This window comes from Triturus cristatus, chromosome 2_2 (genome assembly GCF_964204655.1).
Source record: "Triturus cristatus chromosome 2_2, aTriCri1.1, whole genome shotgun sequence".
Classification (NCBI taxonomy): Eukaryota; Metazoa; Chordata; class Amphibia; order Caudata; family Salamandridae; genus Triturus; species Triturus cristatus.
In genome coordinates, this window is record NC_140582.1 from 96,678,889 (window position 1) to 96,705,716 (window position 26,828).

Here is a 26,828-nt window from a genome sequence, read left to right on the forward strand (position 1 = left end):
AAAAAGGTGCTCAAGATCTACCAGTGCTGAGAGTGATAGACCAGATGGCAGGCAAAGGTTTTAGTCGAATACTGTGCAACAACTTAAGAACCAGTCTAAACTGAGAATAAACTCTATGGATTTAAGTGAGTTCCAGGACTCGGTCTTCAGAACACAAGGAAAGCTAAAAACATTTACGAATTGTGGATGCCACCTTGGTGCGTTCATGGACTTTCTCAAGAGACCGAGGAGAAACCATGTTCAACTTAGCTATAATGGAGACGTGTGTTCAAGAGGGGTCACTAACCAATTCATCAGTAACCTCTCTGAGAAGTACATGGCTTTCACCCTGCCGAGTAAAAAAAAAATTAAGTATCTCTGAACACCCAGAAGGAAGTTTCACCTCAGGGGCTACAAGCGAGAAAGAACGCAGACAGCCAAAACTCACCAGTGGTGCACAAGGTGAACAAAGTTTAAACAAAATGTCTGAACACACTACAACACTCAAAAGGAATGGTGAAAACGACTTACACACGGAATATGAAACGCCTGATTCAGAACAATACAGATACATACAGCTGAAACGCACACTGCGGTGTCGCATCCCAGACGGCGAGCACATAGCAGAATACACGCCACTCGAAGATGGGGTGTTACTAGATCCCATGACGGACAAGGCGACTTTCCTCATATATAATAAAAAAATAATGAACAATGCACCGGACCCACTGGTGACCCTCCGAGAGTCATGGAAAGCCGAACTGGGTAAGCGGGAGGAGGATAATTGAGCAGACGCAATACAAAGCCCTAAGGAGGAGGCAATACAGGGGCAATTTTGCCTTAAATAGTTACGTATACTTCATAGATCTTACACCTTAAGGACACTTTTACACCGAATGAACCACAGCAAAACGGACGTGTGAACCCGGGGTTGTGGGAAAAGGGTCACTTTTTTCCCCACACACTATGGGCCTGCCCCCGTATTTAACAGTAGTGGAAATAGATGGTACGGATAATGGCTGAGGTAGTGGACCAAGAGGTCCCAATGGGGGGCAGGAGGCATATACTATGTGTTACGGGAGAGGACAGATAGCCCAAATACCTACGACTGGCTCAAGACAGCAGACATTGTGGCAAAAAGGAATTAAGCAAGGGCGTGGGTAGCGAACCAAACACCCGGGGTCACCGAGTGGAGCGAAGACCTGGATTGGTGCTGTGCAGCAGCAAAGGTGGTGTACAAAAGTAGGGGGTGCCCGGGGAAGTGGGATACGATTTGGGGCCGCTGGGTGGCATAGAGAGGCCCTCGAGGTCCATATGACCACAGGCAAAATATATATATATATATATATATATATATATATATATATATATATATATATATATATATAAAAATCGATGAGTGGGGGTGCTCCTCATGGTCAAGAACTGAAGTGGAACTGTGGTTAGTACTGAAATTGTTAATGTATCATCGTAATGCAAAGTGTGTTGAATGCAAACGATATCCCTGACACTACCGTGGATTCTGCACATTATTGTAGTTTGAATAACTGTACTGCCAAGCTTTGTTTAATAAAAGGAATTATTAAAAAAAAGGGAATGGTGAAAAGCCATTAAGAAGAACACGCACCAAGATGCATACAGGCATGTGGGGGAACGGGAGGGGATTCTTGAAAGCTTTGAAAATTCCAGCAGCAACGAGCAGGCCAGTATGGAAGTAATTGGATTAGGCTGGTGCCGAGTGTACGCCTGATTACCAGTCATTGTTGTAGGTGGTAACGTGAACTCATTACTACAAACTACAAAAACACAATCGGAGACTGGTTCAGGCCCAGATACAAGTAGCTGATTAGACGCTTAACTAAGGCAATATCATTCATTTTAGATAAGGAGGTAGAGGGAGAATTTGACTACCAGTCCTGTTGGTCCTCCTGTGCTAAACCCTCGGCAATCGATGAAAACAGAGAGCGAGAGAGAGCGAGAGCGAGCGCGAGAGAGAGCGAGAGAGAGCGAGCGAGCGAGAGCGCGCGCGAGCGAGAGCGCGAGAGAGAGCGAGAGAGAAAGAGAGAGAGAGAGAGAGAGAAAGAGAGAGAGAAAGAAAGAGAGAAAGAGAGAGAGAAAGAAAGAGAGAGAGTGAGAGACAGAGTGAGAGACAGAGTGAGAGACAGAGAGAGAGACAGAGAGAGAGACAGAGAGAGAGACAGAGAGAGAGACTGAGCGAGAGAGACAGAGACAGAGACTGAGCGAGAGAGAGAGACAGAGACTGAGCGAGAGAGAGACAGAGACTGAGCGAGAGAGAGAGACAGAGACTGAGCGAGAGAGAGAGACAGAGACTGAGCGAGAGAGACAGACTGAGCGAGAGAGAGAGACAGAGACTGAGCGAGAGAGAGAGAGACAGAGACTGAGAGAGAGAGACAGAGACTGAGCGAGAGAGACAGAGACTGAGCGAGAGAGACAGAGACAGAGACTGAGCGAGAGATACAGAGACAGAGACTGAGCGAGAGAGACAGAGACAGAGACTGAGCGAGAGAGACAGAGACAGAGACTGAGCGAGAGATACAGAGACAGAGACTGAGCGAGAGAGACAGAGACAGAGACTGAGCGAGAGAGACAGAGACAGAGACTGAGCGAGAGAGACAGAGACAGAGACTGAGCGAGAGATACAGAGACAGAGACTGAGCGAGAGAGACAGAGACAGAGACTGAGCGAGAGAGACAGAGACAGAGACTGAGCGAGAGAGACAGAGACAGAGACTGAGCGAGAGAGACAGACAGAGCGAGAGAGACAGACAGAGCGAGAGAGACAGAGCGAGCGAGAGAGACAGACAGAGCGAGAGAGACAGACAGAGCGAGAGAGACAGACAGAGCGAGAGAGACAGACAGAGCGAGAGAGACAGACAGAGCGAGAGAGACAGACAGAGCGAGAGAGACAGACAGAGCGAGAGAGACAGACAGAGCGAGAGAGACAGACAGAGCGAGAGAGACAGACAGAGCGAGAGAGACAGACAGAGCGAGAGAGACAGACAGAGCGAGAGAGACAGACAGAGCGAGAGAGACAGACAGAGACAGAGAGACAGACAGAGACAGAGACTGAGCGAGAGACTGAGCGAGAGAGAGAGACTGAGCGAGAGAGAGAGAGAGAGAGACTGAGCGAGAGAGAGAGACTGAGCGAGAGAGCGCGAGAGAGAGTGTGAGAGAGAGTGTGAGAGAGAGTGTGAGAGAGCGAGAGAGAGCGAGAGAGAGCGAGTGTGAGAGAGTGTGAGAGAGTGTGAGCGAGAGAGAGAGAGAGTGTGAGCGAGAGAGCGAGTGTGAGCGAGAGAGCGAGAGAGAGAGTGTGAGCGAGAGAGCGAGAGAGAGAGTGTGAGAGAGAGTGAAGTCAGTACTTTGTGAAGTCAATGCTTTGTGCCAGAGGGAGGAAACAACAAAAGATTACTGTAGGCGAGAAGTAAGGGAAAGAGCATGAGTAGAAAAGGGCAAAGCTAAATAAAGAGAGAAATATAGGGGAAAGAGCAGGACATGCACTTCCCTGGAGTGGTAAACAGAAATGGTAAAGAAATAAAAGAACAGTTGTTCGCTGATATCAGCATTTCAAGGAAACAACTCATTCAATCTGGGTAAAGCCTAATTCCTCTAGGAGCGGGACCAGCACAAGAATAGAGAGAAAATACATAAAATCAGGATCTGGCAAAAAGCCTTGCAATCATGAGCAGGGGGCTGAACCAAAGCCCACTCTATGTAATGTTGTAAAGCTGTGAAAGACTTCTGAAGCAGTCTATAGCGAGCCCACAAAAAGGATCAGAACAGCCAGCTACACTGATGGTGCCTATGGGTAGTAGATCCAGGGTGTGTGATGGCAGTGTGTTAGCGTGGATATGAAGGTGTCCGCCTTGTAGGATGCTATGGCACCGGAACTTCAGCCAACAAAAAAGTCAACTGTCATTTTGCTAATTTCTAAAAATCTAAAGCACAAAATACTTCAATGCATGATAACACTTATTTATTATGTATTTAAAGCTATTCTTATATAATAGCATATCAAAGATGAAGATGCAGTAAGTAACATTAATATTTGACATACAACATTAATATTAACAAAAATAAACCCTTATACATATCGGGGAGAAAGGATGAAGTAAACAGTGAAAGAAGGGCTGGTCTTCATCACCATGGCAGTTTGTCGTATTTGTATTGCTTCAGCATGGCTGGATCGCCATCCCCCGTCCTTCCAGCAATGGCAAGGGCGTTTTTTTTTTTTTTTTTTTAGAGTCTGCACTATAAGAGTGTAAAGGGAGGAAGGCCAAACGGAAGGGGAAGAAAATCTGGGGGGTCCTTTCAGACTGGCCTCAACGATCATGGAGTTTGCTCCAGGAATAAAAAGTAAACTCTTGGAGTCCTCTTGACTTTCTTCAGTTTTTGGTCCTTGCCTTTCCGCCATCTCGTTAGCAAGACATTGCAGACTATTGCAGGGTTAAGGGTGGGCCAAAGGTAACCCTGTGATGGAAATGGGGTCAAAGTGTGTATGAAGCTATGCAATGCCTCTTAAGATTGCTATTGTCTGCTAATAAAAATGTATTATCAAAATTATCTTTGTAGTTACTTCTGCTTTTGAAATACAGCACTACCGCATTGTCTAATAATGTTTTGAAATTGAATTGATTTTTTTTTAACTCTAGCCCTGCAACCCACTGACCCCACCCCTACCAGTGCAGCCCTCGGCAACAAACCACACTGTAATTTTGGCCCTCGACAGAATGTTTGTGAGTACCCATGGTTTAGAGTGAGGTAACTGGTACAGGGAGGTCAGAAAGCCAACTCTGAGATAGCTTTGAGAGCCTCCAATAGCCTGATCCTAGAAAAACCCTGAAGCTGGCTTGAAAGTTCTTGATTTGGTGATTATAGGCCAGGGCCGGACTGGGAATGCAAATCTGTGCTGGCAATTGAGTTGGACTGGCTGCAGAGGGTGTGCAAGGGTGCTGGTGGGAAACACTGCTGCTGCTTTTGGTACAGAGGGCCAATATTGCAGCACTGCTGCAAAACCAGCCCCCACCCTTCCGGCCCACCGGGAAAACATCTGCTGCCTGGTACGGCCATACACGCCCTGTTACAGGCTAAGCAGGCGCCATCAGTATTAAGCCAATGGAGCATCTTTTACTTGTCTCAGATGCATGGCTTGAAGCAAGCAGCGCTCAGCTGATAGCTACCTTGTTCCATCACAAACTGTTCAGAAAGAACAGATCTCATGGTTAGGAGGTCTTTGAAAAGAAAGAAAAAAAAGTTTATTCAGTCACGTTTGCACCACCAAATCCAAGCAATGGAGTAAGCAACTTGGTGAGGAACTAAATGGGTGTAAAAGAATGGTGTGTTACCAAGAACAGTCTGTTTACAAGTACTACAAGCACCCAATATGTGGGCCAGGCTTGCAGAATACAATTGGCACAAACAGTTGGTCTTGAAGCCCACAATGAGCTTTGAGCAGAGAAAGAGAGCAGCACAGACGCAATTTACTGTACGAGGCAAGAATAACAGACCTTAGAAAACGAGACTAGATATGGAAACGTTTTTATCTCTTCTTCAGAAGAAAATGACTCATGGGAGCCAGAAGGGAGGGGCATGCAAAGCAACCTCTAATGGTGGTACTCACCTGCAAGGCCAGCATCAGCTTTTGTTAAGCAAGAGGGTGGATGTCAAGAACGATATTTTTTTGGGGGGACAGGGGGGGGAAGGATTGAACGTACAACTGCACATATGGGATATGAAAATAATAAGCTTTGAAAGTTCAGACTTTTGACAGATCCATGTATTGGTAAGTGACAAATTATTCTCCAAGGACAGTTGCCAAATCTAATCTTAAACACGATTCTTACCTTGGAAATCAAATCAGACATGCTTTCCCTACTGCGTTTATGGAACACGGCGAGCTCTGTAATACAGTCTTCATCAAGGTGGTCGAGCTGCAGGATACATGCAAAAGGTTTAGAAATCACTTTATAGTACTCGCTAAACTATTGTCAGAGACAGCGCTAACAGGACATGCACAACAGGAGACGGTTGTTCACCCAATTAAGCCATTAAATTTGTATATAACAATCAGATCACATCCTCTGCTACTAATAATACTCATTAATATAGGTTTATCGCTTTATTGCAGTACTTGGTTGTTGTGGAGAGTTTCTGAAGATACAATTTATTTTTCATTTGGAAGTAAAATCATAACTTATGTTAATGTAATCTCAAATTCATGTATTTATAAAAATAAAAATATATATATATTTAATAACTAGGAGCACAATCAATACTTTTATATCATTAAATCGTAGCAGGGTGATCAGCAGATTTGAGGGCATCAAGAGCAGAAGAAATTCACTAAAAGATGGCTGATTGAAGAGCGTTCGTATAGAATTTGTTAACCCTCAATCATTTATCCCCAGACACTTGAATGTAAAAGGCAGGCGTGATGTGCCTTGATCCGTGCATCCCCGAGCTGTGACGGCTGCCGAGTATCACTGCCCGGTGAGTGAACAGATTCTCCAACTTGATTTATCCTGTTATAACATGCTTAAGAAGCAGCTTAACGTTGGCAGCATTAGCCCTGTCCACTCTCCAAGTCTGCTGTTCCAAATTTTCTAACAGTCACAGCTTAACATTCGCATGGTCCTGGCATGATCATGTTTAACCGTATCAGTTATACTTTGTTTTTATTTGTAAAATCAGTAAAGAAATATTTAACCCTTAAGAGCTGATGCAAGAGCTCTAACGATTGTATCAAGAGCACCAACAATCGTATGTTTGTGTAACCAGAGAGAGGTGAGAATCAGCCCTCATTTTTTTTTATAAAAAACAGTGGGCAGGAGGAATGGTGAAGGCCACACATGGATCATTGGGCCGTATGCCTCAGTCCCGATGGGTGTATACGTAAACTAAACCAGGATCTGCAGTCGTGGGCCCGTATAAATTTTAGAAGCCCAAAATAATCGGAACAGAATTCAAACTCTGAGATCACAATAATCTAATGGAACGTTGCAGGGCTCAAAAAAACTCATGGGAAGCGATGAAGGGTGTCTCTATTTGGGTACTGGTGACCTCCTCTGTCTTCAAGAAACATGGGCATTAGCCCCCACTGCTCTACCAGGTTTTTATGAGAATTGTTTTGCTGCTTTGTCGCCCAAGCCTTTTTGGTCGCCCCTCAGGGGGGGGGGGGTCTATCAATTTTCATCAAGCATCCCGCCAATTTAACTGTGACGGCTCTTGCCAGTAACAGCTCGGCAGCCCAAGCGGTTTGTATACATGGTTTGAAAACAAACACTACACAAATGGTTTTGATTGTGGTTAATTGTTATTTGAATGCTCCGAGGAAAGCAAGGTCAAACTTAGTAAAGCACTTTCTTGAAAACCTTGAAGACCTCCTTTTAGATTATACAAATTGTGAATTCATAATTACTGGAGATTTTAACATTAGGGGGATGGGGGAGAATATTAATGGAGTTTTTAATGTAAAGGCTGATTATGGAATCAATGGTTTCATGACAACCCACAATTTAGTGTGTTGAGAAATAAGATGATGATTTTCCACCAACCTCTAAAAATTTATAAACCATTGATTACACCTCTTTATCTACAGGTCTGGTCGCACTATTAGATCACTTTGATATTACAATTAGAGTAGAAAGTGACTATAATCCTTTAAGGAGGACGCAGAGTCTTTTCTTAAAACCGGCTGATAAATCCATCAATGTGAGTAATTCAACAGGGGAGGAGGCAGCGGAACTAGTTAGAAAAATTAAGTGGCTTTCTGAATATAAATTCAAGGTTAGCAGTTGGTTAAAAGATCTGCGGGCTAATATAACTACAAATCATTTAGAAGGTGGCCCACAGATGTGAGGAAGGCTTATGGAGAATCCACAAAAGTATTTATCGGATCAGGAGGGCCTAAAATCCAACAGGGGGGGGGGCACAAACCAGTAAGGTCAAATAATTTTTTAAGGCAATCATTGTTTCCAAACATACGACGCGTAAAGCTGAGCGTGCATACTGGAGCAAGCCTTCTTCAAAAAAATACAGCAGCAGCAGTAAAATTGGCTAGAAGGTCCCAAAAAAAGCAATTGTCTGGGAGATACAGAAGGATAGAAAGAACAAATAATGGGTCACAATCTTTCAGCTATTAAAGGAATCTAATCAAGCGCGATTTTTGGCCCTCATTAATAAAGTTAAAAATGGCAATACGGTCAGGGAAAACTAGGTTTCAGAAGCAGCTTGGTAGCGCCATATCACTGAGCTGTTATGTGGAACAGACTGACAATCTAATAGAGGCTGGAGGGCTCACCACCCCAACTTTATCCTTTAAAGAAAAGTTGATGGCATCTGAACAAATTCTACAACATCAAGAGGATTTGGAAGCAGGACAGGGCCAGCTCGAGGAAGAGACCCAGGTGGCTCAGAGTAAACTAACAAATAGTGGGAAGGTAGCAAAAGAAATTAAAAAGCTGGAAGTCAATGGGCCACTAGCCCGAATGGCCTGCCAGCTGGTTTTTTCAAGGAAGTGCATGTAGGTTGGACAGCAGTGGTCAGCTCTTTATAATCACTCATTTTTAAGTGTCGACATACTAGATGGCTGGAGAGGGTCAATTTTATGTCCTATATTTAAGAGCAGAGTTCTGACTGCAGCCGAAAATTATAGATTGGTTGCCCTACTGAATATCTAAGCAAATGTTTATGCCCAAATTTTACTAGAACATTTAGAATACTAGGTGGCCGAGGAGGGCATTTTGCCATTCTTTCAAACAGGGTTCAGGGCAGAAGCATCTACGGTAGACAATATTCAAGCTCTTTCTGTCCTTAGGCACCATGCACTCCAGAAGAACAGACCACTTCCCCTGTGCTGTTTTATAGATTACAGCGCAGCTTTTGATAGAGTGGATAGGCCTATTCTCTGGAGGAATCTCGCAGGGAGAGGTATACCATCAAACTTGCTAAGAGCCATTACATCACTATATACAGAGACCTAGGTTCGGATGAAAACCAGCGCAACAGTAACACAAAGTAAAAACAAATTGTGGGCTAAAACAGGGTTGCGTTTTGGCACCAATGTTGTTTAATCGGTACACGGCGGACCTAGGGAAAGTGCAGGACGGTTGTAGTTTGGTTCCCCCTAATCTAAGCTCATTACATTTACAAATAATTCATCGTGGTCATGGATCATACCAAGTCAGGTTTGCAAAGGGCGTTAAACGTTTTGAGTAGATTTAACAAGGCAAACCATTTATTGGTAAATTAGTCTAAAACTGAAGTCCTGATATTCGGGGGTTACCGAAGGAAGAAGCTGGCAACTTGGCAATTGGAAGGTATGACCATCACTACAGCAAGGCAATATAAATATCTGGGTGTGTGGTTTAGTGAATGTGGTTCTGCAGTTGTCCAAGTTAAAGATCTTAACAAGAAAGCAGCAGCTATTACTTATGGAATTGGTCAACTGAATCACTTATTAAGTAGTGCTTCTCCTTCACCTATTTTAAGAGTAATAAAGGCAACCGCCCTGCAGTATGGCCATCTGGCCTATTCTGGTGCACTGGATGATGCGTTGGAGTTATGCCACAGAGCATACAAATAAATATTCCACCAACCACTACACGTCTGAGGTTCCAGGTTAAGACTTGAGCTAGGGTTAGTAATTCAATCAATCGAGTGTAAGGCAACCATGTAAAAATATTTTATTAAGTGCAGGGCGGCTCTCAGGAATTAGTTAAAAAATCTTTTGAAATAATTTACGAAAAACCTGGCAACCCAATGAAGCGATTCTGTTACTTAAGATTTAGGAGTCTGCCTTGGGGGAAGGAGTCATCCAATATCTGGTATGGAAGACAGCTATTAACAAGCAAATGAGAGTCTTCCTGGGAACAGGGCTTATGGACCGTTGAGTGTAGAGGATTGGCACAGCCTCTAATGGATTCCTATCATGTTGGGAAGCTACAAAAATATTTTTCGGATCTAATTTATGCAAATATTCGGGACCAAATCCTTTACATGAGAGTGCTTGTGCTACCACTAAGATTTTAACCAGTGTTGGGCTGGTTTAGAGGGTGACATCAAGTGCAGGCTATGCCACAATAATTGGAAATCATGGTTTCAATTATTATGCTGTTGCCCTGCCCTAGATCAACAAAAGAGAATACTGCTAAAACCTATATTTTTGTCAGAGGTAGTTCGTTCTTGTGTACAGGTATCGTCCTTCTGCTTTGGCAGTAGATCGCTGGGGAGAGGTGCTAAATTTGTGAACATTTTAAATCAATTACTGACTAATACCTGGGGATAGCTTTTCCTCTGAAACAATGTCAGCTATCAATTACACCATTTACAGTTATTAAGGGTCTTCCTGATCAAAAGAGTGGATTTGGAGTACATTGACCATCTAGGATGGATGGTGCAGTTAGCTAGGTTTAATCCTTTTTAGAAGGAACATTTATCATTTAAGGCTCCTAAAAGAAGATTAGGTAGTGCGCCTGGGTGGGTACCCTTGAATTTGGGCACTCGCCGCTGGTGAGGGAGGCACCAGGAGAGTAGGGCAGCGGTAATAGGAGCGATAATGCCAGTAGGCATTAAGCTCAAACAGGTATATTGGATGCTCAAAATTTGACTTGAGTGCAACAATCATTTCGTCCTCCTAGACCGAACTGCGCCACCGGTCCCCATTAAAGGATTTGGCACTATTTTAATTTGGTTCACTGTTATTATAAACCAGATATATGTATAAATTCCCGACTTTGTATTATGAATATTTTATATTGAATATGAATTTTAGTGGCTATGATATTATGTTCTACTATTATGACGGAAATCACTCAATCGGATTGGGTTAGATTGAGGCACTTGGCCCATTAATAAGGCACATCGCATAGGTTACCTGAATAATAGACTATTGTTGATTTTATTGTCAATTAAGTTTTAGAAGATTTAGTGCATCATGTTGGTTTTAACTATTTTATGTCTCATTGTTATGGTTTTAACCACCTATATAATAAAAATACCAACTAATAGTATCATTTTTTATTTGTAATTCAGTAAAGAAATATTTAACCCTTAAGTGTTGATGCTCCTATACCAACCCCTCCACCTTCCGTACAGCGCGGAGCTATATATATTGGACAGTTCGTGATTAAGCCTGTAAAAACTTCTTTCCACAAATTATATCTAGGCCAAATGCATCCCCTTTTTAATTCCCACATTTAGGCGATTCTAAAATACTCCGGGTTCTCCCTGGAGAGAACTGATTAAATAGGGAAATTTAGGATTTTTTATTTTTCATTGGGAAGGTGGAAATTGTCCTGCAAGGAAGTCAGATATTTGTTGGACTAAAAATGGCATCCACAAAAGGTTTGCTGTGATGACATCGCCTCCTTAACAGCTTTCAGGAACAGGCAGTTTTTAAAGGTAAAAGAAATCAAAAATCACCACAGTTTTACAACTTTCTAAGCAGTAGCCAGTGTTTCCTTTTTTTGTGTTTATACCCACGTACAGTTTGTGGGGGTATAAAAAGTGAAACTCATGGATGAACCAAAGAAGTCCTGAATTTATCAAGGGGTCATTCATGTATATCACTCATGGTTTCCCCAAAGAAACTAATTGTTGAAACCAAAAACCAATGAAAGTTGGTAGTACTGAAAATGGAAATTGAGGGCCATTTTTTCATCTGCAATTTTTGTCCAAATTACCGATCTACAAAAGTAATAACATTACCACTATCATACTCTTAGTCGTAGGGATATTTAAGGTTTTTTGGTTGTTCAAAAACATTCAATACCCAGAGTCATCAACCAAACTGAAGTTTATAATAATTTTTCATTGCGATCAATCATGAATCAACTTCAGAAGGTGAGCTCTAATGAATGAAAACAGGTACAGAAGGAAGGCCATGCATTGTTGGGACATTCTGCATTTAGGTAAAGTGGTTATTTGCACAATTGTGAATTAAGGGTTACCTATAACATCATGCGATCCAGAGACTGTTTTGCAAAATGTGCTTTCTTACACACTGCCTTAAAATTTGAAAGCCAAAAACTGATATAAATGCAATTCGTATTTACAAATATTGTACTCGTCTGTGCATCAATTTGAGTGGGTGGGCCTACCATTTATAACACGAAAAGGCCCCAAATGCAACATCAAGACATGAAGGGTATTTACTTGGAATTGTAATCTTCCGGAAGTTGTGGGTAGCTGCAGTATTTGGACAGGGTGGAGTCTGCCTCATCTCTGAGGAAATTGGAGTTATCAAAAGACTTGTCCATAAGCAACGCTTGGACTCCCACTGAAAAGCCAGTTTTCAGCCAGTCGTGGCGCCATAAGGCTACTGCCAAAGAAACCGCTCTGCCCAAGGAGTTGGTCGTGTAAAGACCACATCTGATCATGAAATTCGCTCGTCTCTCCTGTCTTTAATAGCTTGGGATAGCAGGGTCTCCTTCGGGACCATGGGCAGCACCTGCACAACCAAATCCCACAGAACATGGGAGTAGTGGTCCAAAAGGCATGTGGTTGCCATTGACCGCAGTGCCAGGCTGGTGTAAGAAAACATTTTCTTTCCTAATGTATCCAGTCTCTTGGATTCCCTATACGGTGGAGTAGTAGAGAACAAGCCAGGATTTTCACAGGAGGTGTAAGCTTGGACCACAAGCTCTCCAAAGTAGGGTGCTGCTAGGGGAAATTGGGGTCCCCTGGGGCAGGGCGGAGTGGTGGCGGGCAATCATTCTGTTCACAGGAGCCCCTGTGTAGAATTTGGACCAAGTCCAAGCAGGACGTTTGGGAAGGCTTCATTAATTGGGAGAAGCGGTTCTGAGGGGGTCACTCCCTGCTGAAGCACCTCAGTCAATACGTTAGTCTTTACTGCCACTGAGGGTAGTCTCCGGTCCAGAACTTGGGCCGCTCTCCTCACTACCACAGGCAATGAGGCTCCCTCCTCCGTAGCCACAGTAGGAGGAGAGACCATGGCAGTATCTGGAGGTATCCAGTTTGCTGGCATCTACCAATTCCTCACACCAGTCCATGTTAGCGTCTATGGGCTAGTACTCTTCAGGGCCCAGCGACCCCCTCCCAATCCTCCCAAGTCTCAGCCCGTAGGAATATGGAAGGCATGGCTACAGTAAGCGCTGGAGTCGAACAACGTCCCTCCAGATCGTCTGAGTCGGGGATGAGAATGGGGATGATGCCCGCATTTGAACTGGCGCTGGGGAAGGTCAAGGTGGTATGACCAGTGCTTGTTTAGATCTAGGTTCGGAACTGCCAGCGTAGAACCAGTGGGAGCCCTTCCCGAACCAGAGGGGCCAGAAGGTACACCAGTGGGAACTGGCTGCTCAATTAGGAGGTGCACAGCCTCATAGAACTATCAAAATTAAGCAGGTGTAGCTCCGGCTCCTGGAAAGTCGGGGAGGTACGGAGCCAGCGCAGGCTCATCTGCAGAGCCAGGCCTCAATTGACAATTCCCTCGTCTGATTCCTTCATGGACAGGACTAAGTCAAGGATCTCTAAGACTTCTTACTTTTGTTTTTCCTGTGGCACTTACCCGAGGTCGACAAGGATCTTGGGCTACGCAACAGATCCTGGGACCTTCCCATCAAATGCATTGCACGTCGAGCGGCAGGAGCTTGAGGGAGAGCACCCTCAAAGCCTTGGGGTGTAAATCATGGCAGTAAACGCAGGTCTTTGAGCTGTTGTCGCTCTCAAGGCACCAGAGGCAAACAAGCTGCGGGTCCGTCATCGGTCTGTGACAGGGGCCGCAGGGCTTGAAGCAGGCCTTCCTAGTTGATATCCTGGATTCTCAAAAAGACTTCAATAAAAAGTTGAACAAGCATTGGCATAGCCAACAGGTCTCGCCTTTGGGAACTTATAAGTGTTTAGCCATGCAACAGTTGATGATGTTGCACCAAGGATATTGTGCTGCATAACAAAATACTTGTAAGGTCCCAAAAGCGAGATACAACGTATCAAGAAATAAATCAATGAATGCACACTGCATGTGCGGATGATTTGAGCTCGCTTGTTTGTCTTTCTGAGCATGCCTTTAGCACTAGCTACCACCTGGTGGCATGTACGTGAGCACAGTAGAAGCGAAGGCAATTTGTATTCAGCCCCAAACAGGCACTATGGCTAAAACGGGAACAAATGCTATTAAAGCGACTCGATTTAGATCTGTTAATGCCATCTGTTATTAAAATATATACTTTAAATGTGACATTTCAGCGTTAATACAAACATGTGTAAAGTCATAACGAAACCTACAAATAAGGCATTTACCAAAAGGCAAATACAGCTGTGGATATCCCACAAACACTAACAAAACGACTGAAAAATGCACTGCATGCAGAACACAGAATGAATAAAAGCATGCATGTGCTTTGCAATAAAAAAAAAAAAGCAATTTATTTGTATATGCAAGCCCTGTGTTATTATTGGCAGGCAAGCGGCCCCTATTCGCTAGATGAAGCCATCGCTAACTAGGCCGCACTTCCTTTGTTTTCAGAGTGGACGTCCTCTTCCTGTAATTCGGATTCAATGTTATCAGAAGATCAGTATTAAGAAAACGCTGCGCAGCTTTTGACATCTGACAATTAGAATCGCACAAGAACAGAGCAAACAGGAAACGGCCAGTGTTGTTTGGAGACTGGGAGGAAATGGTTGGAGGGAGAGACGCGGTGAGGAGGGAAGAGTTAGCGGAGATAGGTAGGAGAGGTGAATTAGGCACTATAATACTGGATGTGTGCTTAGATGCCTCGGCGGGCACCCAAGTTCTTGGCTGGTTGCGGTTGCCTTATAATGTTTTGTACTGATGCACACACGCGCAGTAAAAAAAATGAAAATAACTTATGTCGAGTTAGGGTTCTCCTTTCATGCCAGAACGTATTTGTTATCTAACGGATAACAGTGCCAATTGATTCTGGGGAAGGAGGCGCGTCAAAACAAACAAGCAAGCGCGCCTCGCGCTGAGTTTAAAAAACAAGCTGTAGCCCGGTAACTGATGAGGAAGGAGGAGGAGAAGGGAGGGGTTAGTGAGAACAGAGAGCAGGGGGGAGGAGCATAGAAATAAAATTGATTTGCACGTTGCAAGGGTTGTAAGGCTTAATGAGCCATGACAGAAAGCCAGATGGTGGCTCTGCGCTTTCACGTAACCGCAAGCTTGAGGCCAGCAAAAGCGTGTGGTCGGACTTTTAAAAGCCCATTTACTAAATGTCTCGCCAGAGCAGCACATGCACTGGCTCAGGCCAGACCTAATAAGGTTGGTCAAAAAATGACTGGGGTAGTTCTTTCTGGATCTGCACAGACTGGCACCTATATAGACACCGAGCAGGTGAGTTCCAGCGCAGATGACGCCATGCAAAGCCGAACACCATCAACTACTGGCGTAATGCTCACGAAAAAAATTCCGGATCTAGTCTGATGCCTGGAAAATAATTCTCTGGTAAGGAATCTACGGCTAGAGGTCTATCAGATGTGAGAGTTTGTAACTTGATAATTTTATCAATCAAGTTTACTTGTTTATAGAGATTGAATTAGGCGGTGAAACATTAGTTTACACCCCATCTTCAAATTTGGTGTGATGGAAAAAGAATTTGTAGAGGAATGAGAACGAATAACAAGCTTTGTTTGAGTTAGGCAGTAGGCAAGATGGCGGCCGCTTAGGAGGCCAGTAGCAGCACGGGCCAAAGGGCTGCAAGTTCAATGTGAAGAACCTGTGGAACATAATTGAAAGCAAGCGCAGATAACGTGGATTATCGAAGCGGATGCCCCCCAGGCTTTGCTCCCGATCTGGTCACTGCTGCATGTGGGCGGATCAATTAAGGTTCAGGCTGCTGGCGTTAAGGTTGGTATGTCAGTACTTACCCTGAGCGGACTGGTGTTGGCGGACCTGGCCTTTCATTGCGATGGGCCCCAAGAATCCAGGCACAGGAGCTGTCCCTAAAGCTGGAGGAGCCGGAGGAGTTCGGCAGACACGGGGTGGTCCCGTAGCGGAAGTGGAGAAGCTGGATCTCGCAGAGCTGGAATCCGTGCGCGAGCGTCCGACCCAGACGCTGCTGCAGCTCCAGCAGGCTGAGGTGCTTTCCGAGAAGTGAAGGAGAGGCGGTGTTACAGGTAAACCGCGTCCTGCTGGCCCCACAGTGGTTGATCTGTTTCAGAGGTTCCTAGAGTCCCCGTCGGGTGGCAGAGGAGCCAGCAGACTGCCAGCGGGCAGGCAAGCATCTGAAATGAACGGTAAGGCGAAAACAGGAACGGACTCCTCCCAGCAGCAGACGGCAGCTGAAGTGTCTGTAGTATCTGAAGTGTCTGTAGAGGCTTCGGTGCGTGAGGCAGTTGAAGGTAGGCTCATTGAGTCAGACACATCTTTCATACAGCTGAACATTCAAGCAGACTTTGCTCAAGTGGGGGGGGGGGAGGGGTGTAGCAGGGCCCCCAAACATCAATGAGCTATCACATAGCGGGGTGTGAATGTGATTGAAGGGCAGGATCAAATGGCAGTCCAACCAGTGTCAATGTATGAAGAATCCACTCAGCCAGCTATCACCGCAGCAAAGCAAGGAAGCAAAAGTAAAAGCAAAAGCAACCAACCAGTGGTATCAACGTCAGCCTATCAGAAGCAAGGCGAAGAGGAGAGGGAAAGAATGTGAACAAAGGAGACCATGATAGAGAGGCCAGCAATTGTTTCTTCTCGGTTTCCGAAGGGGCAGGATGGTCCGAGGACGATCAGGCCTCCTCTTCTGATCTTAGTCTTGAAACAGATCTGGAAGGTAGCGAAGAGGCTCAAGCCTGTACAGCTCGGAAAGGAAGACAGAAATCTAATACACAAAGGCTGGGAGGCAAAGACCTCAAATGGGACTATACTTTATCAACTCATCTGGCAGGCTCCCCCTTAGGTGAGATCAATACAGCAGTTAATCAAGACCCCCATCATTAGATGCCATATATCAGGCAATATTGATGCATAGAGAGGAGACACGCCAGGACAGCCGGAAAGCGCATACGCTATGCGAAAGATGCAAGGGGTCGTCAGGAAGCTTGCCAAATCATGTAATATCATTGGGGATTGTATGTCAGAACAGGAGGCTAGAGTGGTTACGGCAGAGTCAGACCTTACCGGCGCTCAAGCAAAGACGGAAGAACATGACGCCCAGTTGAAGGACATTCAACGGAAGCTGGAGGACCACGAGAACCGGCAGAGAAGGAATAATCTTCGCGTATTGGGGGTCCCGGAAGGAAGCGAGGGGTCGGACACCCGGGCTTACATAATCGAGTCATTTAAATCTGCATTTCCGGAACTCTCTGATTGGAACTGGTCGCATGAGGTTCAGCATGCTCACCGCACCCCCTTTAAGCCAAGGTGTCCACTGAAAGAAGATTCAAGGGCCTGTGCGATCCTAGTCTATTTCGGAAACTTTCTGCTTTGCCAGGCAATTGCAGAAAAAGCTAGGTCAGAGTCAAAAAGATCAAGTGGAGGGGTGTCCTTTTTTGTGCGCCCAGACTTTTGTCATGCTACAGTGGAGAGGAGGTGGAGATTGAGGCAAATGATCAAGCCTTTACAGGATAAAAATATCCAAGCATATTTAATTAATCCAGCACAACTGAAAATGTACTGGGAAGGTCAGACGCGCTTTTTTCCCTTGGAAATCAAGGTGAAAGAATTTCTGGATAGTCTGGATAGACCAAAATGAACAGGTTCATGATAAAGCTTCTTAAGCTAGTTCAGACAGATGAAATAGTGATGAAATAGTGAACTGTAGCTGATTGTGCTGTATAAAATATAAATGGGGGCGGGGGAACAACACTAAGTCAGGCAGCGTAACACACGATTGAAATTATTACCACAGGCTTCATTATAGGACACAGGTTTTTTTTTTTGCAGCCTTGGTCGGGCGTGCTGCGATCATCTCAAGCACAGACATGGGTCTGAGCGCTTCACCAGGGTGGTGGCGGGCGAGGGGTTGGCTCCAAGCAGGGGGAGGGGGGTAAAAAACAAGATAAACCTGATATACCCAGAGTCGAACATAGGGTTCACGGAAAAAGAAAATGCTTTAATAAGAGTAAGGTAACCAAGACTAGGCTGGCAGATATGGAGGGTGCAAGGAACCAAGGAAAAGATGGGTAGGTTAAATAGCTGTACGATAAATGTTGGGGGAATGAATGACCAGAATAAAAGAACAGTGTTGGCCGAGTTTGCTAGAACGAATAACAGGTGTTTTATGCATACAAGAAACCCATGTTCCATGGGAAAAAAGGTTTATGATGTACATGAGAGGTTATAATATGGTAGCCTGCACATCCCAGACCTCAAGCATGGGGGGGGGGGGGGGTAGCGATTTTTGTGAAAACTGTTATAGGGGGAGCTAAACGGAAGTCTGCTGAAGTACTGGGGCGCTGGGCAGTGGCTGAGCTAGAGGCGGGATTTACCATCTGTGCATTCTATGGCTCAAACCAAGGCGACCCCGAGATTCTAGAGTACCTAGAGGTAGAACAGCTATCTGGTCAGGTCCTTTAAGCATCTGTGGTGATCTTAATATTTCTGTTAATCTGGGTAGCAGAACAAAATATGTGGGGCGGAAGCCTAGAGTGTACAGAGCTTTATCTTCCCTGGTGACAGTCATGCCCTGGTAGACGTGTGGGGGAATAAAAGAGGTAACGATCCAGGATTTACCTATTATTCTTTTCCTCATAAAAAATATGCGAGACTTGACTATTTTTTTTGTACCTATACCACTTATTAATAAGGCTGGGGTTAGAAAGATTCAGAAAGTAATTTCGGATCATAATCCGTTAGTCCTCGATATTGAGGTAGAGACTCTCAACAAGAGTTACTAACAAATGGACCCTTGACAAAAACTTGTGGTTGACAAGCTCTATATAGAATATATCAGGATTTGGGCTCAAGACTTTTTGGATATCAATAGATACAGCACCCACCTTAATATGGTATGGGATACCTTTAAAGCCGCCCGGGGGGGGGGGGGGGGGTGGGAGGGGAGGGTTGGAGGGGAGGGTTGGAGGGGAGAGACTTAGTTTTGTTGTATGAAATAAAAAGGAGAATCGCCTAGAAAATGAACGACTGCTAGCTGAGCTCGCAAGGGTAGAGGAAGGTCACATAGCTTTGTTAGCTCAGGGACAAGAAGCTACAGGCACACAACTGCAAATGGTCTCCATAAAAGCAGAAATAAATAGCTGGCTCACACAGAAATCTGCAGAAACATATCAGTCACAACACAGCCAATTTTATGAGACTGGTGAACAAGTAGGGAAACTACTGGCGCTGCGCACCAGGCAGGAGAATGTTAAAAATCGGATGGCGGTTATTAGGAAGGAGGGTCAGAACTATACGGAGACTAAGGATATTCTTAGGATATTTCAGGAATATTACCAGTCTTTGTATAAAGAAGAGGGAGGGACAACCAAAGAAGGTATATCAAGCATCACAGAATCTGAGCTAGGGCCTCTACTGGACAGCCAGACTAAAGAGGAGCTGAATAAGGACTTCACGTTGGAGGAGGTGTTAGCAGGGCTACAGGAGTTACCATCAGGGAAGGCAGCCAGGCCTGATAGCATCCCTTTAGAGCTTTACAAGCAAATTCTGATGGTTATAGCCCCCTTACTTTGAGATCTATTTCTAAGGATACAACACAGTGGACAGGTACCAGAATCTTGGAGGGAGACCAATATCATCATCTTTCTCAAAATAGGTAAACCAAGGATATGGGCCTGTATGATGATGGATTATCAGGTGATCAATTCAGACACCAAACTATATTCCAAGATATTGGCTAACAGATTGGGGAGGATCATTGGCCGCCTGGTTTCACCCTGTCAACACGGGTTTATCCCCAGTAGGGGTACTATCATATTAGACGGGTGTTAACATTATTCGATAGCCAGGCAGCAATGGGGGGGGGGGGGGGGGGGGGGGAGGGGAGAGAGAGGGGGTGGCGGCTAGATGTCAATGATCCTACCCGACGCAGAAAAGGTGTTTGACCGGGTGGCATGGGGGTCTCTATGGAGGTTGTTCAAACAGAAAGGTTTTGGGTCAAGAATGGTTAGGGCAATAAGGACAATGTATGTTAATCCCAGGGCCAGTCTTCGCATGATGGGGGAGACTTCAGACAAAATAGTTATATCAAGGGGGACGAGACAGGGTTGCCCCTGCTCCACCTTATTGTTTGCCCTATATATAAACCCCCTGATTGAAAAACTTATAAGCAGCCACATAATCAAACCTGTAGTCTCCAGTGGTTTTGAAACAAAGATATTGGCATATGCAGACGATGTTGCCATTTTAACAACGGATCCTGCTAATGCGATTAAAGAGACAACAGCTATTGCAAAGGAATTTGGGCAGACATCAGGCTACTCCCTAAATGTAGACAAGACTTATCGTCTGTACAAACAATTTAGATTTTAATGATCCAAGGTGTGTACAGAATGCTACATATCTGGAGGTAAGTATTAGTTCAGCAATTAACACAGTAATCAAAACCAATTTCAAGCCAATGATTAAGACTATTTCTGCGGATTTGAGAAGAATAGACTGTATTTGTCAGTAGTGGGAAGGGGAAATGTTCTTAAAATAACGATGCTGCCGAAAATTCTGTACCGCTTTCGCTCTATTTATTTATTTGCAGAGTTTTATATAGCGCTGGCTAGACCCGGAGGTATCAGAGCGCTTTACATGAGGGTCAGCGGGTTACAGGTTACGAAAATTACATCAGTTACAGTTACAAGTATAAGCTTAGGAGAAAAACAAGAGATTACACAATAATATAAGTTAATTAGCACATAGTATAGCCAAGACACGCATCTTATGGGGGAATGGAAGGTGGGGGGGGGGTGGGGGGGGGGCGGGGGGATGGAAAAAAAAAAAAAAAAGAGGATTGCAGTTAGAGTCAGGTAGACTGGAAGGGGGAAAGTACTTCTGGGGGAACAAAGCAGTCAAAGAGAAAGACAGATAAACCTGTGAAGAACTGTGAAAACCAATGTCCAATGTCCGGCTGGGTAGGTGACGGCTGTATCCCATTTATGATAGATTAAGAAATCCTAAAAATGCTGGAAGGTATCTTTTCAAGGTTTATCTGGCAGTATGGGAAAGTTAGACGCTCTTTAAAATACATGTCACTTCCGCAGTCTCAGAGTGAGCTAGCAATCCCTAATATTGGATTTTATCACTGGGCAGGTCTACTACACCAGATGGCTACTCTATTCAGCTCCTCCCCGAGCCAAGATATGGAGGATGGATAAGATCCAGACTATATTTGAACTTGTGAGAAGTTGGCCTGGCATATGCTGTCTCCTAGTTATAGGGACACCTTGCACCAGTCCAATTCGACTCTTATTGATGATAGGTTTAGGACAACCTTTATAGAAAGCTATCCTAGTGGTAGCTGTGGAGAGCAGCCTTCAGGCTAAGTCTTGATGGTGTTAAGCTTATTGTTTTACCATAATAACCTCTTGAATAACCAAATGAAAGAGTAGTCCACACAGGTATATATATAAAATATATGTATTTATTCTAGACAGAATCCCACAGTCTCTTTATGAAGCTGTGGCAAAGTTACAATTTCAAACAAGCATTGATAGATACAATAAATAGCACTATTAACATTGGGCCCCGGGGGGGGACCAAACCATATACTAAAAAAGTGGTATAAGAACCACGACAATTCTACAGGCAATGCCTAGGGCATTTAGGATCGCTGGCCCCTTTAGAATCCACCCCAAGTTATGAGGAAGGGGACCCACGGGAGGCGCGTGCAGTGGAAGTAGCTGCTATCGGGATCTCTATTATAGCCTATGGAGAATGTCGCGGTTGGAAATAAATAGTTTAAAAATACTTCTAGCAGGAGTACAAAGTTAAAACTTTAGACTTAAGCTTTTGAAGAGCCCACTACCACGAGAGTACTGAGGTACCACTGTTACCTGCCCCAGGGAAGCCGGGTGCATAGGTAGTTTCTGCTGTCGGGTCGCGGGCTGATTTTCAATGGGAAAATAGTCAAAAGTTCTGCTAGCCAAAAGCGTTGATGATTCCGTGAAGATCAAAGATGTGAAGATTGTAGAGAAGAACCTGAAAGCAGAGGGGACAGAGTCTGGGTCACGGCAAAGTGACCAGGAGGCTCAAAGCAAAGACCCCTTCGATGTCGGGTGCTTCAGGTGGAAAGTGGTGTAGCTTGGATCTGCAGCCACGGGCTCCCGGAGGCTTCAAGGAAGGCCAGCTTCTGGAGGGCGACTGTCCCACGTCGGATGAGGGTTGCTGGTGTGTTAGTGTCCGGATTGGATCCACTAAGCCTTGGCAACCGCAACCCACGCAAGATGAACAAATCTGCTACAGTGCAGACCCACGAGGTCTGGGAGAGGTCTCCTTCGAGGAGACGGTAGAGCAGGCCTGGAGCAACCAAGGGAACTCTGGATTGTGGAAATAGACCTCCGCTAGGGCCCATGAGTCGAGAGAAAAGGGACCGCGGGAGGCGGCAATTTGGAGTGCGTAAAAGGGCACCCACGGGCCACCGGAGGGGGCTAGGGCGCTGGTCTTTGGCACAATTGCTGTAGAGTGGTTGGCTCGTAAACGGGCCAAAGCACAACTTCCCCACTGGTCGGGGTCGTGTGCTACGCAAGAGGTGGCCGGTGTCCTGGGGTATTGGGGATCTCGGCACCCACGCGGCCCACGGTACTCAGGTTTGCTGAGCACACTCACTGGCCTCTGGGATGCGCTGGAAACCCACCTCAAGGGTGCTGGAAGTCAACGAAGTCCACAGGAGCAGCGAAGTTCCAACCGGGTCACTTGCAGTGTTTCAGGTGCCTGCCAAGCAGGGGGGTAACTCCTTTACCCCAAGGGAGATTTCTTCCGTCAGCTGGGCAGCAGCAAGTCGAAGGTCAAGACTGTAAAGTTCAAGATTAATCTGAGGCTCTGGGGCCACGTTATTCCCTTTTATCCCCAAGATTAGGGGAGTGTCCAGAGTAGTGTCCACCAATGAGTGGTGAGGCGGGAAAGGGTGGCTACACCCTCTCCCCTTTGTGTGTTTCCCGCCTGGGCGAGGGGCAGGATGCCCCTGAACCGGTTCCAAGCGGTGTATGCAGAATGAGGACTCTGCAGTTGCCTACGTGCAACTCTGAAAGGACATTTGGTGCACCCACCCTGTTCCAATCCACATTATCCTGTCTGGGGAGATACTAGCACCTCCCTGCCACAGGAGCCCTATTGTCCAGCTGGTGAGGCTGGGATTTTCCACAGCAACAGCCAGCCAGAGTCGTGTGGGTGGTGAGTGGTAGCCATTTTGTGCTACCCGTGCACTTTTAAATTGGTGTCTAAATTCTGCCGCTTTTCCCATATCGCCCCTCTAGCAGGGGGGAATCGTACCCTCATGCCCATGGCTGGACTGGGGGTATGATTCCTACATGTTTGACACCAAACACGATATGGTTCTGTGTAGCCATTCTCAAGTTATCGCGTTATCGCGATAGACTTATAATGCGGTTAAGAGTATATGGTATGGCTACACTACAAACAACCCAGTAACGGTTTTACGAAGGTTGCAGGGAGGCCCTACTCATGTAGGGGTTCCCCCTCACACATACCTCAGCACCCTGCCTTGTAGGATTAGCAAGGCCTGCCATAGGGGTGATCCAGAGAGTACATGTGTTGTAATGGGGTGGGATATAGGGTACCTATATCCCTGTAAGGGGTGCTAGCACCACCTTACCCAGACTACAGTAGCGTTCTGGTGGTGTCAGTTTGTATGGCTGTCCCAGGGTGGCACAATAAGTGCTGCAGCCCTGGTAGGCCTACTGAGGGACCCATGCCCTGGGTACCATCTACAAGGGACTGTCAGGGCATCCTCAGCATCCAATTAGTTTGTACCTAGGGTACTTCACATTAGTTTTAGGGAGAAAGCAGATAGGCTGGGGTCCTGGATAGCAGGATCCCAGCCAGACTAGTCAAAAACCATTCAAATACCAGGCAAAAAGTTGGGGGCAACCATTAGTCAGATTCACCTTCCTACAGAACTCACTGTTGGAAAGGGTGCCAGGGGGGTGCTCATGCGTCAGACCAAACCAAGCTATTATAAGAAGCTCCGATCAAAGGTTATGTATAGCGCCTGGGAAGTATGGAAAAAGGTTCAGAAGGCTTTGACAATTCTCAAAATAAATTATTATACTTCACTGTGGCATGCACAAGATCTTCCACATTCCTTTAATGACGTGATGGGTAGGCAATGGGAGCAACTAGGTTTAACAAGGGTAGGCGACCTGTTTGAAGAAGGTCAGTTACGCACGCTTAATGCTTTACAGCAGGAGTACGGAATCTCGCCCAGGCATTATTTTAAATATGTTCAAATCCGTGTGTACTTTGTCGGTTAAGGATCAACGGTATCCCCGGGGGGAAAAAATTCCATTAATAGAGCTAGTAGCTGGGAGCGGTAACAGGATCAGGAATATTTATGGCCTCTTGCTCAAAAGTATCCAGGATGATCTGGAGGAAACTGAATCGGGATGGGCAGGGAAATTACATGATCCGGATGTAGATGTGTGTATGTCCCTGTTAATAGCAGGCAAAATTCTCCGCTCAACAAGTCTCAAGGCTCAGCACTTTAAGACGTTATTTAACCCCAGCTAAACTGTTTAGTTGGGGTATGAGGGAAGATGATAGATGCCCAAGATGCGGTCAAGGACCAGCAACGATAGAGTTCTCGGACTGTGATAGATTGCTTCCCGTAAAGAAGGAGGCGACTAATTTTTGAGAGGAGTTGCTAGGAAAGAGTATTAACCTATCCTCTACACTGATGTTATCGGGTTATGACTGTTGTGCTGGCTTGAACACCGCGGAAAATTACTTTTTATTCATGTGTACAGCAGTCTTAAGATTATTAATAGCCGCAGTATGGAAAGACTCGGATCCTCTACCTTTTCATTGTGGCTAGCGCGGCTTATGGGAGTCTACAATCAAGAGATTGCGCTCTACACTTGGGAGGGGGGCAAGAAAACTTGGGCAGGCGATATGGTCACCCTTAGATACGTGGAGGAAGGGCTTGAGAAACCAAGACAATAACAGCAGTAGTGGAACAGGGGTGTAAACTGAGGCTGGGGCTTGTTAATATTTGTACTTTACATCTTCTTCACCCGAGCTTTGCAAATACTATTATATTTATTCTACCGTTCTTGATTCTGTGGTGGATAAATTATTTCAGTGTAGGCCTAGGTGTATCTTATACCCCAGCTGGATTCCTTTTTTATTTAGTTATTAACTTCTACACTGTATCTCATTTAATCAAACCAGGATTTTGCTGTATTATTTTAAAGTATAAAGTACATCAAATATTACTGCTGAGCGTATATATATGGATAGTGTTACTTTGAACGTAATAACTGGTTTACTCTGAAAAATCTAATAATATATTGTATTGTGTTTAAATATCTGGGTATATATAATACAAATAAAAAAGGGAGGGGTCAGCCCGTTACCAGGCAAGGTGGTCGGTGGATATTCAGATTTGAATGGCTAAAACTGGCATAACAAATCCGGATAAAAACATTTATAACAAAACTAAGTCTAGCAATCAGTCCCACCAAAACCAACCGTGGCTGAAATTAAGCAAAGTTGTACTTGTATATCGAACATTAAAACAGATGCCGCACCTCTTCCCTAGGCAGATAATTAAAAAGAAATACACGACATAAACAGGAAATACAAAAAGATACATTATGAACTTCAAAATAAACATTTTAGTTTCGGCTACTTGGAACGGACTTGCGAATACAGGCAAAAGAGGTGGCAAGAGCTCCTAAAAAGCAGTTTACATGATTCAAGAGCGGCACCCAGTGGACAGAAAAAGCAATTCAATGAACAGCGTTCCTAATTCCCGAAAGGTCACCACAATTATATAAACTGTCTTTGTCATCTGTAACCGGTTTATTTTAGTCCTCCTGGCATGTTGGGTCCACCATCTTAAATCGGATTAGCAATCTATAGATATTTAAATTATCCTGAGCTAAATAATTATACAGTGCTACATTTCAGGACAAACACCAATATACAAAGTAAACATGGTTTATTAAAAAAATAAAAAAGGTCCTCCGTCAAACATTCAAATAACTTCCCATAATATAAATCAAAAGGGTGCCCGGCCGCCACACATTTATATACATCAAGGGTAACATACTCTGTGCGGCTTTAGCGGGCAGCTGTATACTACAAAGATTCACAGAGTGTGTTGAAATCTCAAAAAGAAGAAAAAAAATAAAAAAGTCTACGTACAAGATACCATATTTGCAGTGGAAAAAATGTAGAGCATTGATGTTTAATCATCATATAATTCGCAAGTAGAAAACGTCATCGCTAAGAACCAGCCCAGGTACCCAAAAGCTAATCATGTAAAATGAATGTACATTAAACTACTTTTAACCAGCAATCCATTAGTAAATGCTTTGATGCAGAAATCCGAACGTAGAGGCAGCACACATTGGTTCCAGTAAATTACCTCCTAGCTGTCCAGCCAGGCAATATCTAGCCATCTTTGCACACAGAAGTGGATAGGAACTCTCAAGGAAATGAAAACATTGAGGGTCTATTAACTTGCTCTGCTACCCCGAGAGAATCAAGTGCTAAAGGGGAGTAGTCCGTGATCTAGTGGGGTTCAATAGTATGGTGGCCCCAGGACACTACTGGTGTAAGGTTTGAGAGGGTCACAATCGGAGCACAGTAGCGTATGAGTTCCCCCGAGATCTCACAGGCAGACCCAATGTAAATAACAGGATGGGAGAATATTTAGATATTAGAATGGCAAGTTAGCGAATTACTTAGCAGTTCAGACCAAGTGCTTCACACAGAGGACCCTCTGCCCAGTGTGTGCA

The 26,828-nt window shown here is 44.8% G+C and overlaps 1 protein-coding gene across 1 annotated transcript in view; it reads right to left on the bottom strand.

Annotated features, from left to right (window-relative positions):
- Window positions 1-26,828, bottom strand: part of MELK (maternal embryonic leucine zipper kinase) — a 196,000-nt gene that overhangs the window by 94,282 nt on the left and 74,890 nt on the right. Inside the window, exon 11 of the mRNA XM_085641101.1 lies at window positions 5,840-5,926. Within this exon, the coding sequence (XP_085497227.1) occupies window positions 5,840-5,926 (87 nt within the window). The remainder of the gene's footprint in view (window positions 1-5,839; window positions 5,927-26,828) is intronic.